This window comes from Hylobates moloch, unplaced genomic scaffold (genome assembly GCF_009828535.3).
Source record: "Hylobates moloch isolate HMO894 unplaced genomic scaffold, HMol_V3 SCAFFOLD_18, whole genome shotgun sequence".
Taxonomy (NCBI): Eukaryota; Metazoa; Chordata; class Mammalia; order Primates; family Hylobatidae; genus Hylobates; species Hylobates moloch.
This window is the reverse complement of record NW_026652293.1, coordinates 76,327,136-76,344,762: the sequence shown is the minus strand read 5'-3', so window position 1 is coordinate 76,344,762 and position 17,627 is coordinate 76,327,136. Positions and strand designations below refer to the sequence as shown.

The 17,627-nt window shown below is 35.5% G+C and overlaps 1 protein-coding gene across 2 annotated transcripts in view; it reads left to right on the top strand.

The window, feature by feature from the left end:
- AKT3 (AKT serine/threonine kinase 3) overlaps positions 1-17,627 on the top strand; it is a 357,879-nt gene that overhangs the window by 10,018 nt on the left and 330,234 nt on the right. For both annotated transcript variants that reach the window (XM_032137424.2, XM_058430705.1), the window contains exon 2: positions 1,162-1,319. In XM_032137424.2, coding sequence (XP_031993315.1) covers positions 1,274-1,319 — 46 coding nt within the window. In that variant the 5' untranslated portion in view covers positions 1,162-1,273. The remainder of the gene's footprint in view (positions 1-1,161; positions 1,320-17,627) is intronic.

Genomic DNA, 17,627 nt, shown 5'->3' with positions numbered 1-17,627 from the left:
TTTGCATTGTCTTCCCAAGAGCTCCATGCCGAATTTGTGACATATCTTTCCCAAATATGTGTGCCTTTACTCTGACTTCTTTTTATCTTAAGGCAGTGTAGTTTTGGAATGCAGGCTCTGGAGTCAGACAGCCTGGGTTCAGATCTTGGCTCCACATTTACTAGGTGTGTTGAAATCGAGCAAGTTGCTTTATCTGTGTGAGCCTCAGTTTCCTTATCTGTGAAATGGAATTAATAGTATCCTCATGAGGTTATCAAAATCACATAAGAATAATAGATGTAAGCACCTGTAACAGTTCTTGGCACATCTTGAATACTATACTCAATATTTTTTTCTACTTTCATATTCCCTTGTTTCACTTTACTTTATAATAAGTACATAATATGAAATCAATTATTTTTTAATCTCCTTAAAATATTTCTTGGAACAGGCAGAGTAAGAATACATAAATGATAATTTCTTGGTACATTGTATTTTATATCAGTTAAAGTATTCACGACTGGTTGTGGTGGCTCATTTCTGTAATCCCAGCACTGTGGGAGGCTGAGGCGGGTGGATCACGAGGTCAGGAGTTCAAGACTAGCCTGGCCAATATGGTGAAACCCCGTTTCTACTAAAAATACAAAAATTAGCAGGGTGTGGTGGTGCACACCTGCAGTCCCAGCTGCTTGGGAGGCTGAGGCAGAAGAATCGCTTGAACCTGGGAAGTGGAGGTTGCAGTGAGCAGAGATCGCTCCACTGTACTCCAGTCTGGCGACAGAGTGAGACTCCATTTCAAAAAAAAAAAAATTCACAATTGCTTCTGAAATTACAGGGATTTAGGGCAATTAACTTTCATTCTCTTCCCTCTTCACCTCAAATACACATCACCAAACAAATTTTTCTCTATTATTTGGGTGGGTGTGACTGGTTTTCTTAAGACTTTTTTGTTGCAACCTCTTAGGTTAAAAGTTTCACTATCATTTGAAATTGGTCACAGGACTAGGGAAGTGCTTTCATTATAGAACTATTTAATAAATAAGTTCCCCAGTTTGAAGAGCCAGACTTTTATGTGAGGTCAGGCCAGTTGAAGACATTTACAAAGAATTAGTTGTTTGTTATTGCTCTGTGAGTTGCAAGAATGGAAAAAAAAGAAATTCTTTCTTCAATACTTCCTTCCAGGCTGAGTCATCACTAGAGAGTGGGAAGGGCAGCAGCAGCAGAGAATCCAAACCCTAAAGCTGATATCACAAAGTACCATTTCTCCAAGTTGGGGGCTCAGAGGGGAGTCATCATGAGCGATGTTACCATTGTGAAAGAAGGTTGGGTTCAGAAGAGGGGTAAGTGCTCCACAAACCAAAAATAATATGGTTGGTAAGAGTGCTAGCAGTGAGTGGTGTCTTAGAAGTTGATCTTTTTTCTGATGTTGTTAAACTGTGGCATGCTATGTCTAGTAAGAGAGATATGATACATTTAACATGTGTGTTAGGAATTTGCTTGTTATTAAGGGATTTCTTTGTAATTCTTGATTTTGAGCATTTATAATCTAGCTAAGTTAGGTTTGACTTTCTGGTATGTTGTGTGTATGCATGTTACAGAAAGTGTTGTATTTTTCTGTGGTGTCTACAGGTTCTATAATCTGGAGAGATATCCTTAGAATCATTTAATATATGTAAAAGTACTATCCTGTATGCATTTAATCACATGTAAATATATAAATAAGAGAATTAAGCCAGTTTGAATGGTTGTAGGGGAATGGCTTAAAGTAGAAAAGGGGAGAGGGTTCACCCACAAACTCATGGATTAATGCCATAAATTAGGTAAGTGAAGTCCTGACATAAAAGGCCAAATGAGGACAAGGATTTTTTGTGTGTGTATGTTTATGTTTAATTTCATATTTTTATTTTTCATTATCTAGGTTTAATGCACCTTGTTCACTCCTACTTTAGATAAATAACTTAAGCACTTTATTATTTTTTATTATTAAAGGAAGAACCCTTCGATGTAAAGCTTGGTTTATCATCTGTGAGATCACCTGCTTATGTGGTCAATGTATTTATTAGAAATTTAGAGTTTAGATTAGTTGCTAGGCAACTACTGTTTACCCACATGGCCACGTTGAGTAGGATGAGGACTGTTCCATTCTCAGAACTTTTTAGTTCCTGTGTATCTACTTTATGGTTACAAGTTCCCTCCTAAAGATTGATTTTAATATTTTTTGAAGGTGTGTAGTAAATACCTATGCTGAAAAACTGTTGTCATAGTTAAATGTGATTATGGATTATTTTTTAAATGAGCTTTATTGAGTTGTAACTTACATAATAAAATTAAGCAATGTAAAGTTATAATTTGATGAGTTTTGCCAGATATATACAGTAGTGTAACAAACACTCTGATCACGATATAATGGTTATTTTCATTACCCCAAGAAGTTCCTTTGTTCTCCCTTGCAGCCCAGTCCTCATCCCTTAACCCTGGCAACCACTTTATCTGCTGTTAGTATAATTTTGCTTTTCTAGAATTTCATATAAATGGAATCATGCAATACATAATTTTTTAATGGCTGATTTACATAGCATAATACTGTTAATATTCATCCATGTGTTGTATATCATTAGCTTTTTTTTATGGTTGAGTAGTAGTAGTTCATGGTCTGGATATATCACAGTTTATCTGTTAATCACTTGTGGACATTTGGGCTGCTTCTAGCTTTTGGTTAGTACGAATAGAGTCTGGACATTAGAGTGCATGTCTTTGTGTAATGTGTTTTCATTTGTTTTGGGTAATAACTTAGGAATGATATTGCTGGGTCATATGGTAAGTGTATGTTTAACTTTATAAGAAGTATATATTTAACAAACTGCCCAGCTGTTTTCCGATGTGCCTGACCATTTGTATTGTCAAGTGTAATTTCTTTCAATGTCATTCTCCTGTTATAAATTACGAAAGCATTTTCAGATTTCAGTGCTTTTTATAAAGGCTTTTTTGGTTTACTTTTTAAACGTATTTATATTATTCTACTTTTTTTGGAGGGGGATGGCAAATCACTTGAACCTTTTTGAGTTTTACTTTACTAATCTCTAAAATCTGCTTTCACAAGATGGTTTTGAGGGTTAAATGAGATGATGGTTGTGGATATATTTGACAGTTCTAACACAATGTAAGCTGTTGCTATCTCCACATATTAATGAAAGGTTTAGGATGATTCTTGAGTCTGTTTAATTAATTATATCTTTGAAATACCATAATAGAAAGTATTTAGTCCATGGACTATAGAAAAAAAAAGAATAAGAATTTCCCATCATTTTTCCTGTAGTAGTCAGGGAAAGGGGTTCTAATAATGTGTATGTGTTTATTTTGAGATGAGTAGTTGCATAAACATAAGAATTTGAATAACACACAAAGGTATAAAATGAAAAATAAAAATCTCCCTATCTTTTCTACCTCCTTTGTCAGAGATAATCATTTTAGAACTTTTTTTCTATTTTTAATCTTCTCATCATTATGCCAATTTTTTATATGATATACTAAACTTTAACCTTCAGTAACCTAATATCTCCCCATTGTGAAAAATAGAAGGATTTAACTTTTAATACTGATTCTACCTTCTTCCTTTTATTTATTTTATTTTTTATTTATTTATTTTTTGGTTGCCTTTATGATTAAACTTATAGCTGTTTGACAAATAACTTTAGAGTGTTCAGTCTAAACTTGTCTCTAAACTTGCCACTTTATAAGTTGTAAAAAAAATTAGCTTTCCTCCTCATCTTTCCCTTGAATTCCTCACATTCCCTTTCCAGTTTTTCAACTACAACATTTATTTTATATGTCAAGGTTTATAATAGTTATACTTGCTGATTCTGAAAAGCAGTTAAAATATTACATTATATAAATAATACGGCTATACAAAGTGGTATGATGAGATTCTTAGAGAGCAAATGGATTTATTTTATTTTATTTTACTTTAAGTTCTGGGATACATGTGCAGAACGTGCAGGTTTGTTACATAGGTATACATGTGCCATGGTGGTTTGCTGCACCTGTCAACCTGTCACCTAGGTTTTAAGCCCCCCATGCATTAGATATTTGTCCTAATGCCCTCCCTTACCTTGCCCCCAACCCCTGACAGGCCCCGGTGTGTGATGTTCCCCTCCTTGTGTCCATGTGTTCTCACTGGAGAACAAATGGATTTCTTACACTCTCTTTGTACTCCAGAGCTGCCATACTTTAATTTGGTTTCTAGTTTGGACTGTGGCTATTTTCCCTGGATTTTCTTTTCTTTTATTTTATTTTATTTTATTTTATTTTATTTTTTGAGACAGAGTCTCGTTCTGTCACCCAGGCTCCTGGAATGCAGTGGCATGATCTCGGCTCACTGCAACCTCCGCCTCCCGGGTTCAAGTGATTCTCCTTCCTCAGCCTCCCGAGTAGCTGGGATTACAGGCGCCTGCCACCATGCCAGGCTAATTTTTTGTATTTTCAGTAGAGACGAGATTTCACCGTGTTAGTCAGGATGGTGTCGATCTCCTGACCTTGTGATCTGCCTGCCTTGGCCTCCCAAAGTGCTAGGATTACAGGTGTGAGCTACCGCACCCGGCCCTTTTCCTGTATTTTCTGTTTTTTTTTTTTTTTTTTTTTTTGAAATGGAGTCTTGTTCTGTTGCCCAGGCTGGAGTGCAGTGGTGCAATCTTGGCTCACATCCTGTATTTTCTAATTGCCACGTTTACCCCCTGTTGGTAGAAGAGTTCATGCCTTCATTATGTCACCTGGTTATCCAGCTTTTTAATCTTACTGTTTGTTGATATTCTAGTATGAAGTTACTTCTTTTTGGATATGATGCTTAACTGACATCATGTTATTTCATTTAATTCTTGGACAAATTCTATACTTTCTTAGATCTTACATCTTTCCATTTTAGATTTGTTTTACTGTTCTCTAGAGTACTTCCTGAAGTAACTTTTTCAGGAGGAATGTATGTGGGTACTTGTCAATATAATGTTTGAAAACGTCTTTTTCACTTTCACACCTGATGCATACATTGGCTGGATATAGAATTAAAGTTTAAAATAATTCTCCTTCAGAATTTTGAAGGTTGCATTCATTCCTCTGCCTTTTAGTAATCAGTTTTACTGATAAGGGATTTGATGCTAATATGAACCATTTCTTTGTGGGTAACTTGTTTTTGTTCTCCAGAAGCTTTTTGTGTTGATGACTCCTTCTCCTTGGAATTATAAAATTTAAGGAGGATGTTACAGTCTTTTTTAAAATTGTTATTTCTTTTTGAAATTAAAAATTTATTGTTTTAAAGATAGTCTTGCTATGTTGTCCAAACTGGATTTGAACCCCTGTGCTCAAGATCCTCCTGCCTCAGCCTCTCCGAGGTAGGACTACAGGCTGTAGTCCTTTTTATATTCATCCTGTAAATGTTGGTGAACCCTTTGAATATGAAAGTTTAGGTTTTTCTTCCATTCTGGGAAATCTTCTGTAATTCTTTGATTACTACTTTCCTTGTGTCTTCTCTGTATTTATTTATTTTTCTGGAGCTTCGGTATAATTTTTCCTTCATTTTCCGTGTCTTTTCCTTCTCTGTCTCTCTTTTAAGTGGGAGATTTCCTTGACTTTTTCTTCCAGCCCTTTACTGATTTGTTTATTTCAGCTGTTACTTTATATTTCTGGGAACTTTTTCTAGTTCATAGTCATCTACTTTTATCTTATAGATACACGCTTTAATACTGGGACACTACATAGATTTCACATTTTTTTCTCCTCTTTGAATATCTCTTTCAATTTCTTATAGTTCTTTTTTGGGTGGTGTTTTCTTCAGATGTCTGGTAATCTCTGTTTGCCTGTACATTTATGAAAAGTACTGGATTTACTAGTAGTACCCTCTGTTTTTTATTTTTCCCTGTATTTATAACAAGTTAGATTCACTGAATGAGAATTTGTGATGGTAGTAATTAATTGTACTCTTGAAAGCATTCATTGAAATACTAGGGGAAACTAAATTTGACATTTTTTTCTTCTACTATTTTTAATTTATTCCTTTAGACATTTTCAGTATTATTTTAGCAATAATTTTTTATTTTAGTCAACGAAATTTGATTATATGGTTCATTGTAATTTGGCTGAATTTTGGTTCAAAGAATTTCTCCCAGAATAGCATTATTATTTACTGCCAGTTTATCCTGGGCAGAATATTATCACTTGAACTTTGGTGTACTCATTTGAAAATAAATGTTATAAAATCTGCCTTCTTTACCTCACAGTGTGGTTGTAAGCATTATGAGATAATGTGCATAGAGGAATGTTTTAAAATTATGTGCTCAATAAAAGATACTGATATAGGCCAGGCACGGTGGCTCATGCCTGTAATCCCTGCACTTCGGGAGGCTGAGGCCGGCAGATCACCAGGTCAGGAGATTGAGACCATCCTGGCTAACACGGTGAAACCCCGTCTCTACTAAAAATACAGAAAAATTAGCCGGGCGTGGTGGCGGGCACCTGTAGTCCCAGCTACTCGCTACTCGGGAGGCTGAGGCAGGAGAATGGCGTGAACCCGTGAGGCGGAGCTTGCAGTGAGCCGAGATTGCGCCACTGCACTCCAGCCTGGGCGACAGAGCGAGACTCCGTCCCATCAACAACAACAAAAAAAAATTGATATAATAAAGTTATAATATAGTTATTACTTTGAATATTAGTCTTTTTTCTTAAGACTATATTTATGCGTCAATTCTTATTATCTCCAGATATAATCTGATTTGTACTTATAATGTGAATAAGTTGCTTTTCAGTAAATATCTTCTTGGAAAATAAAAAAAAGGGCTGAAAGATAAATATTCATTATTATGTAGGGTAAATGCTTTCCTAACCTTGGTTATTAGTGATATATTAATAGTGAAATCCTATTTTTTACACTTTTCTGGACAGTTGAAAATGATAAGTATTAATTGAGACAACACGTTACCATAGTATTGTTGGTGTTAGAAATGGCAATAAAAGAAACATCATGGAGCAAACATCCAGTAAAGTATTGTCTGCGTTTCCTCCTTGATGGATCCAGGACAGCTCCTTACAACTTGGTTGCACATCAGCATGGGAGGCGTCTATGTATATATTAAATACTTACTAAATTATCTTGCTCAAAGACGAGCCTGTAGGTATGTTCTAGGTGACTCTAAATCTCTAAATTCGATTTTAGCACTTCTCTTAATTTTTTCCCTTATAGCTAGTGGTAATATTTGCTATGAAGGTGCTTAGTGTATTAATAAAGTAGGAAATTTAACCAGTTTAAAAGGTCTAAATTATAGAATTAAATAAATTGCAATAGTATTGACGGCTTATAATTTATTAACTTTCATTTGCTTAATAAAATTTCATAAAAACCTAAGTAGTCTTTTATAAATGTGGAAAGCTAGTTCCTTGATAATAAGTTAAAATATAATGCATAACTAGTCAATTCATAATGTTACTGTTTTGAGATTGTCATAAATCTAAGAGGTGATTTTTATCATTAAAAGCATTTTGATGAAAATGCTGCATGCTCGTGTTACTTTATTCTACTTTTTGTATTAGTATCTAACAAATTGAACTTTCATGTTGTATTCTCTATGTGTAACCAGTTTTGGCTTTCAAATAACTTTTTCCCTTAGTTTTCCTTGTACTGACTTTGTTCTTTGAATAATATTTTTCTTATATTCCATGAAATGGTTTATTTAGATGAACTGCAGTGTCGGTATTTGGTAATTCCAGGGTAAAGATTTTGTGTCTATGAGTTGTCTCGCAAGATAGCTTAATTCTGCTGAGCAAAATATACTTTAGCAACATAAAGATTGTGAACTTGGTTATGCTGTAAGATGTGATTGTTGTTATCTAGTCAAATTTAACAAGTTGTTACAGAAAACAATTTACATTTTTGAGTGTTAAAGTCCAGGGGCCTTTTCTTCTCCTTTATTTTGTACATGCATGTGTTTTTTTTTGTTGTTCATTTTTTGTTCACAAAATGACTTTAGAAATAAATTATAAAATGATTAGGAGAAAGAAAATGACAGTATGATTTCCTGTTTATTACCCAGCAGCAAGCTTTTTCCATAGAGAATAAAGAGCTGTGGTAGTGACTGTGTAAACCACATGGTACATTAGAGAAGCTCACTTTGACTGTTGAGGTTATACATGAAGAGTAAACATAAGAAAATTAAATTTATTTTCTAATGGTATTGAAACTCTGAGATTTAACTAATGTATTTACAAGACTGTGAAATTAGCTTTTCTTAGAGTTTCAATATATTATTTTTGAAAGTTTCAACCAATAGAACCACATGGAGCAAACCATCAAATAAGCTTTCATATACATTTTAGAGTTATTTATAGAATTGTAAAGTTACAGTTACACACACACTCCTTCTCAATCAACAATCAAGTTTTATGTATTGATTTTGTAAGTTGAAGTCTCATGAAATTCACTTATTAATGTTAGTTTAAAGATTTTCTACATAGATGGTCAAGTTATCTGCAAACATCCACAGTTCTGCTTTTTCCTTTCCAATCTTTATGCCTCTAATTTCTTTTTCTGATCATATTTCACTGGATAGGACCTCCAGTACATTGTTGAATAAAAGTGGTAAGAGTGGATATTTTGCTTTATTGCTCATCTTATTGGGAAAGCATTTATTTTACCACTTAAGTATCACATTAGCTGTTCCTTTTCTATTGCTGCCCTTTATCAGGTTGAAAAAATTCCCTACTATTCCTAGTTCGGAGAGTTTTTATCATGAGTGGGTGGTCAGTTTTTTCTAAAGATTTTACTGCTTCTGTTGAAATGGTCTTTTGATTTTTTCCTTTTATTCTCTTAATATGGTGAATTACTTTCACTGCTGGAATAAATTCCATCTGGTCATGATGTATTTAAAAAAATATGTTACCAATTTGGACTTACTGATATTTTGCTAAGGGTTTTTTGCATTTACAGGAGTATTGATTTGTAAATTTCTTTTCAGTTTTGATACAATGGTTATGCTGGATTCATAAAATAGGTTGGGAAGCACTTGTTTCTCCTAAGGTGGATTGTATTTTTTCTTCAGTGTTTGACAAAATGTATCAGTGAAGCCATGTGGGTTGGAGCTTTCTTTGTGGGAAGATTTTTGATAATAAATGAGATTTCTTTAGATACAAGGCTATCCATATTTTCTATTTCCTCTTGTGTCATTTTTGGTAAATTGTATTTTTTAAGGATTTCGTTTTCATCCAAGATGTTCCTCTAAGTTACTGCGTGTAAAGTTTTTAATATTCCCTTATCCTTATTTTTATTTTTTTAGTAGAGCCAAGATTTGCTCCATTGCCCAGGCTGACCTTGATGTCTTGGGCACAAGTGATCCTCCCACCTTGGCCTCCCCGAGTGCTGGGATTACAGGCTCCCTTATCTTTTGAATGTGTATAAGATCTTAGTGATATCTCATTATTAAATCCCGATATTGGTAAATTATGTACTTGCTCTCTTTTTTCCTTTGATAATCTTGCTAGGAGTTTATTCATTTTATGAAACCTTTTTTTTTTTGAGATGGAGTCTCGCTCTGTCACCAAGCTAGAGTGCAGTGGCGCAATCTCAGCTCACTGCAACCTCCGCCTCCTGGATTCAAGCCGATACTCCTGCCTCAGCCTCTTGAGTAGCTGGGATTTACAGTCATGTGCCACCATGCCCGGCTAATTTTCTACTTTTCGTAGAGACAGGGTTTCTCCATTTTGGTCAGGCTGGTCTTGAACTCCTGACCTCAGGTGATCCACCTGCCTTGGCCTTCCAAAGTGCTGGGATTACAGATGTGAGCCACTGCACCCAGCCAACTTTTTAATGATTTTTTAACTGATCCATTATGTGGTCTATCATTTGGTCTGTCTTTATTTTATTTTGGGGGGGTATAGTGTTATAAATATCTAGTCAAGATGATTGGTAATGGGTCATAGTCTTCTATGTCTTTACTGACTGGTTTTTTTTTTCCTCTAGTTCTGTGACTTAGTGTTATAGTCTCCAGCTATGATTGTGAATTTCTCTCTCTCTTTAGTCCTACCTTTTTAATTTTATATATTTTGAAGCTCTATTATTAGAGCCTTTTTTGTTGTTACATCTTCTTGATGTATTGCTTCTTTTATCCTTATGAAATGTTCACCTGTTTCTCAAGTGATACTCTTTATCTTGGTATTCAGTTTGTGTGATATTAATGTAGTAACTCCTGATTTTTTATGATTAGTGTTTGCATCTTGTATCTTTTCAAATGTCCTATTATATTTAGTCTTTGTTTTGTATTTAAACTGTTTCTCTCGTAGACAGCATATGTTTGGGTCTTGTCTTTTTTAAAAAATCTAATTTGACAATCTTTACCTTTTAAATGGGAGTTTTTAGGCCAGTCATATTTAATGTAATTATTGATATGATTGAGTTTTCTGTTTGTGTCATGTGTTCTTTGTATCTTTTTCCTATTTTTTGCCTTTGTTAGGATTTAGTATCTTTTCAATATCCTATTTTGTCTCTCCTATTGGCTTGTTATTTATGTGTCTTATTTTAAAGCAATTTAAAAATTTATAGTTAATGTTATTGTTGGTGTGGTTGAACTTAGGCATATTGTTATTTTTTTAAAAAAATTCCTCTCTTCATACTTTCTTGTCTTCTTTTGAGTTCATTGAATTTTTTTCAGTATATTCCGCTAACAGTATGCATTCTCAACGGGAGTGGTAATTCTCCTATAGGGCAATCATAGGTTCTTGGAGGAGGGTACGGAATATCCTTTTATATTACAATTGTTTGTGGCTCTCCAATCACATTATATAAACAGATATATTTGTGGTATTAAAATTTCTTGGTGGGGACCGAAGTGATTTAGAGGGAGTTTTCTAAAGAGGCTCCTTAGGTGAGCCAAGGAAAAACCTTTGATAAACAGTTTTGTCATCATTTTAGCTTGCATTGCTTTTTTAGGTATTGTTCTAAGGTAGTGGAATACAGAATACATGTGCAGGTTTGTTATATGGGTAAATTACATGTTGTAGGGGTTTGGTATACAGATTATTTCGTCATTGAGGTAATAAGCATAGTACCCTATAGGTAGTTTTAAGATCCTCACTTTTCTCCCACCCTCCACCCTCAAAATACATCCTCAGTGTATACTCTCTAAAGTACAACCAGGGTGATTTTGGTCCCCAGAGGACATTTGGCAATGTCTGGAGACATGTTTGAAATGATGTGGGGGTGGGATTGCTACTAGCATCTAGTGGGTAGAGGCCAGATATGCTGCTGAATGTTCTATAATGGATGGAACAGTATCCTATGACAAAAAATTTTCCAGTTCAAAATGTTAGTAGTGCTGAGGTTGAGGAACTCTATTCTTGAGATTATAATATTCATTCTTAATTTATTACAGTCTGTGTAGGGTTAGTATTTTACTACTACATATAAAATATAAGACTCTTTCAATACTATATTTATATTTGCCCCCCCCCTTCTGAGAGTGCCTTGTGCTGTTGTTCTCCTGTATAGTATATCACCATGTTATAAACTGTGTTATAATGTTACATATTTTTTGCTTTATTCATACGTCTTTTGAAAAAGAGCAGGAAAAGTATGGTCTTTTACACTTATATACCTATTTGCAGTTAAAAAATTTTTTTCCTATAGATTTCATTTTCTGTCTGATACTTTTTTTCACTTGAAGAACTTTTCCTTAGCATTTTTAAAAAACTTTTAGTTTCCAGAATACATTATTGGTTAGATGTTATATGAGTAAATTGTGTGTTGAGGGGGTTTGGTATACAGATTATTTTGTCATCTGGGTAATAAGCATAGTACCCTATAGGTAGTTTTAAGATCCTCACCCTTCTCCCACCATCCACCCTCAAAATACATTCTCAGTGTATACTCTCTAAAGTACAGTGTGTACTCAAATGTGTACTCAATGTGTACACAAAGTACACCCTCAGCATGTACTTGAAACATCGACTATACATTGTCCATGTGTACTCACTGTTTACCTCCCATTTACAAGTGAGAACATGTAATATTTGGTTTTCTACTCCTTCATTAGTTTACTTAGGTAATACCCTCCAGCCCCATCCATGTTGCTGCAAAGGACATGATCTCGTTCTTTTTTATGGCTGCATAATATTCCATGGTGTGTATGTACCACATTTTCATCTGCTGTTGATGGGCATTTAGGTTGATTCTGTGTCTTTTCTGTTGTCATTAGTGCTGTGATGAACATATGTGTACATGTGTCTTTATGATACCTGTATGATTTATATTCCTTTGGTCATATTTTCAATAATGGAATTGCTGGGTCGAATGGTAGTTCTGTTTTAAGTTCTTTGAGAAATTGCTGAACTGCTTTCCACAGCGGCTGAACTAATTTACATTCCCACCAGCTATCAAATTAGAATCCTATACAATTTAAAAAAATCCTTCAAAAATGAAGATGAGCCCAGCCACAGTGGCTCAAATTAGAATCCAAACTATCAAATTAGAATCCTATATACAGTTTTAAAAATCATATATGTGCCCGGCTAATTTTTTAAATTATTTTTTTATAGAGATGGAGTCTCAATATGTTGTCTAGGCTGATCTCAAACTCCTGGCCTCAAGCGATCCTCCCACCTTTTCCTCCCGAAGTGCTAGGATTGCAGGTGTGAGCCACTGTGGCTGGGCTCATCTTCATTTTTGAAGGATTTTTTAGATTGTATATAGGATTCTAATTTGATAATTGTGTTTTTTCCATCATTTTAAATATGTCACTTCATTTTCTTCTGGCTGCCATTGTTTCTAATGAAAAGTCACCTGTTGTTATTTTGACTTGCTGTTTCCTTATATAGTCATGTGCCATTGATATGGTTAGGCTTTGTGTCCCCACCCAAATCTCATCTTAAAAATTGTAATCCCTACCTGTCAAGGGAGAGACCAGGCAGAGGTAATTGAATCATGGGGGTAGTTTCCCCCATGCTGTTCTCGTGTTACCGAGTTCTCATGAGATCCGATGGTTTTATAAGGGCTTCTTCCCCTTTAACTAGGCCTTCCTGCCGCCCGGTGAAGAAGGTGCCTTCTTCCCCCTCACCTTATGCCATGATTGTAAGTTTCCTGAAGCCTCCCTAGCCATGCTGAACTATGAGTCAATTAAACTTCTTTCCTTTGTTAATTACTCAGTTTCTGGCAGGTTTTTTTTTTTTTTTTTTTTTTTTTTGATATGGAGTCTTGCTCTGTCACCTAGGCTGAAGTGCAGTGGTGTGATCTTGGCTCACTGCAACCTCCGCCTTTCAGGTTCAAGCAATTCTCCTGCCTCAGCCTCCCGTAGCTGGGACTACAGGTATGTGCCGCTGTGCCTGTCTAATTTTTGTATTTTCTTTTTTTTTTTTTTTTTTTTTTTTTTTTTTTTTTTTTTTTTTTTTTGAGACAGAGTCTTGCTCTGTCGCCCAGGTTGGAGTGCAGTGGCGCGATCTCGGCTCACTGCAAGCTCTGCCTCCCGGGTTCACGCCATTCTCCTGCCTCAGCCTCTCCAAGTAGCTGGGACTACAGGTGCCCGCCACCACGCCCGGCTAATTTTTTGTATTTTTAGTAGAGACGGGGTTTCACCGTGGTCTCGATCTCCTGACCTCGTGATCCGCCCGCCTCGGCCTCCCAAAGTGCTGGGATTACAAGCGTGAGCCACCGCGCCCGGCCTAATTTTTGTATTTTCATTAGCGACGGGGGTTTCACCATGTTGGCCAGGCTGGTCTCGAACTCCTGACCTCAGGTGATCCACCCATCTCAGCCTCCCAAAGTGCTGGGTTTACAGGTGTGAGCCACTGTGCCCGGCCTCGGGCAGTTCTTTATAGCAGTATGAAAATGGACTAATACAGCCATATAATGATGTTTTGGTCCATAACAGATTGCTAATGATGGTGGTCCCATGAGATTATAATACCATATTTTTACTGTTCCTTTTCTATGTTTAGATATGTTTAGATACACTAATACTTAACATTATGTTTCAGTTGCCTACAGTATTCAGTACAGTAACGTGCTGTACTGAGACCTCCCTCTCACTTTCTAGCTATTTTGGCAGCTCTGAACTCTGTCTCTTCAAGCTAGTAAGACTTTCTGAGTTCTAGCCACTCCACTCTAGTTGCAAGGAATGGGAGAGCGCCTTGAGTAAAAAGCCGCATCAGTGCGAATCTCATTTGTAGCTCCCTTCCTTACAGTTTCCTTCAATTTCTGCCTGCTTTTGCAACTTTTCTTCTGCCTTCAAATTGTCATTCTTTGTATTTTATCCAGAGTTTATAATTTTATATGTAGGAGGGTTAGTCTGATACAAGTTACTGTACTACTACTGGAAATGAAATTTTGCTAGGTATGTGTTTTAATGTATAGATACACAAATTTATTTAAGCTTCATGATTCACATACTGCTGTATTCCTATTTAATGCTTAAATTATGAGGAGAAGTTTATGAGAAGTAGGAGTGCAGTTTATAAAAATTTATCAGAAATTATGAGTACTACAAGTTATGAGGCATATGAAACTAATAGTTTAAACCAACTGAGTTCAAATCAGTTATCTAGAAAGATAGCTTTTTCTTAAGCTCATATGTAGAATTTCAAGCTAGAAGTGACTTTAAAAGTTATCTAGTCTTTTTTTTTTTTTTTTTTAATTTTAGAGATGAGTCTTTTTATGTTGCTCAGGCTGGTCTCCAACTCCTGGCCTTCAGGAGTCCTCATGCCTCGGCCTCCAAAAATGTTGGGATTACAGGCAGGAGCCACTGTTGGTGGCCTCTCTAGTCTTATATCCATCCATTTGACAGATTTCAAAATGAGGCCATATTTCAAGTTAGATATAGAGCCAGGACTAGTACCTGTGATTTCTTTATTGCTGATCTTAGATACTTCATATTTTGTTTCTTTCTTGACGTTTAGGAATAGATTGGATTTCTTCAAAAAATATTTTGTATCTTGTTGGGGAGGGGCTCAGAAGTTTTGGGTGGAAAGATTTAAAATCCTCTGAGTATGGAAAAAGGGGAGTATCTTCCACCTTGTGGAATCCTCACACTGTTTGAGTAATATTATTCACTGCTGTACTTCCCAGTGGAGAATGCAGAGAAGCTGTACCTCTTGAACTTGTGTTTTCTCTCTTTGAGTAACTGTTTCCAGTTTCTATATCCTTTGACATAGAGAAACTTTCTTTAGTTTGTGTTCGCATTTTATAATCAATCACATTACCTTTTGATGTGTGATAGCCCTGCACCTACCACCAATTTTCTGTATTTTTGGTTATGCTAGTTTTTCTGCTTGGCATGTTTTTTCCCCTCTGTCTTTTTAAGTGAAAAATCTCCTGTGTCCTTCAAAGCCAAATTATTTACCCAGATCATGGTCTTACAAAATTAGAATGATTTCTTTTGTCTGTATAATATTGCAACAATTTCCTGTCTTGACCTCCTTATGACTTTCTATTGCCTTGTAATTACATAGATCTGTTATTTCTCCTTTCCATTGTAACCTCCTCGACAGCACTGTGTCTAATACAACTGTATATTTTGTACAGTTTATAATTTTCCTTCTGAAATACAGTTCACCATTATCTTGAGCATGGTAGTCTCTTAATCAGTATGTGATACAAAAATGGGGAAGAAAATAATGATTCTAGAAGTTCAGATACCAGTGTGTCACAGATATTAGGGCAAGGAACTAGAACTGGGACAGCTGAGGCAAGGTAGGAAACACAGACTGGATCACAGTTATGAAAGCAGCCTAATGTTCAGGAGAGGGTTTCGGTAAGGGCAGCACTGGAATTCTAGAACCATGTTGTGTATCTGTCAAGTTTTTGTGTAGCAAAACAGAACTGACAGGGTAGGAATTGGTAGATTTGACTGAATGGTTATTCCTGACAAAGTTGGTGGGTTGTACCCTGATTGTCCCAGAACGGACTGGTAAATAAGGTATCTAAATTAGGTAAGTAGAATAAAAGATTGGGAATATTATAGTGTTTATGGTTTGGAAGATTAATGCATATTTTAAGGGTAATTTTTGCTTTACTCTTAGAACTGTAAAGTACCTCTGATTTCATGAAACCTAACTTTCTAAGCCTATAAGAAGAATTTTTTCTACTGTGTTTCTAATGGATCACTTACCTTAGATATTGTGGGCAACTAAAGTTGCACTGTATCTGTTTCATTGTTTAACAGCTCTGAGCACTGGTGGTCTTTGTTTGCCCTCCTGAGCAATATAAAACAAGTTCTGTTTTCCAGTTTATAGGCCTTCGGATTTTTCGAGATTGCTATCCTGTCTTCCCTAAAATCCCTCTTTCTAAGCAAAGTGCTCTCAATTCTTTGTTATGTTTATTATTATTATAAGACAGGGTTTGCAGCCCTCTCATACATGGTACAGTTGTCCCCCAGTATCCATGGGGGGTTGGTTCAAGGACTTCCTGGAGATACCAAAATCTGCTGATGCTCAAATCCCTTACATAAAATGGTGTAGCATTTGCATACAACCTGCACACACCCTCCTGTGTGCTTTAAATCATCTTTAAATTACTTACAATACCTAATCCACTGCAAATGCTATGTAAAGATTCTATGTAAGTAGTTGTTACACTGTCCTGTTTAGGGAATAATGACAAGAAAAGAAGTCTGTAAGTGTTCAGTACAGATGATTTCTTTTTCCTGAATATTTTTGATCTGTGGTTGGTTGAATCCACAGATGGGGAACCCACAGATATGGAGGGCTGACTGTATTGGTGTTTTACTGTGGAAATAACTCAGTTTGTCAATGCTTCTCTTACAATGTAGTGCCCAGAAGTGGATGTGTTACTGCAGATGTGATCGGTGCCGGGAGAAAGCACAGTGAGACTGTTAGCCTCTTCTCATAGTCTGTCACTGTGGGGGCCTTCAGTGCAATTAAAGGCTGCAGCCACTTTTTCTCAGTTTTACTCTTTAAGGGAACTTTTATTATGTTTTGATTATATAAATCATTTACAAAGTCAGTTTATTGTCCAGATGTTACCAGTTTACATTCCTAGCACTAATGTGTGAAGCTTTCTGCTTTCTTATACCATAGTCATTGCTGGGTGTTATTCTTTCTAGTTTTTGCCATTGTATTGCTGTTTTATTTTACATTTCTTTGTTACTGAGGTTTAACGTTGCTTAAATGAATTATTATTCTTGTTCTTAGTTAAGTTTTAAATATGAGGCCTATCCTTAAACAGGTATAAATTTTATGTTCTTATTTATTGGTAAGAGCTTTTTGTGTATTGAGAATACCTTTATTTGATTAATCTTTTTTGTTGTGAATATTTTTCTAGTTTGAATATACCTTTTAATGTTACGGTATATTTTTGCCTTGTAAAATTTTTTAGTTGTTAAATAGTTTAATATGTCAGACTTTTCCCATTCAAGGAGACCATTGAGGTCATACTTATAAACTCTTCACCTTTTTCCTTTGAGCATCATTATGATGAAGAACATTTTGTATTATCTAAGTAATATATTCTCCTTTAAAAGAGCCAAGCAGTAAATATATAGGGCATGGTGTGATTCCTTTCTTCCATATTCTTTCTCAGAAATAACCACTGCCAAGTATGTCATGCCAATATAAAGCTAAAATTTTTAAGAAGTACTTAAGAACTAGAAGAAAATGCCAAATTATAGGTA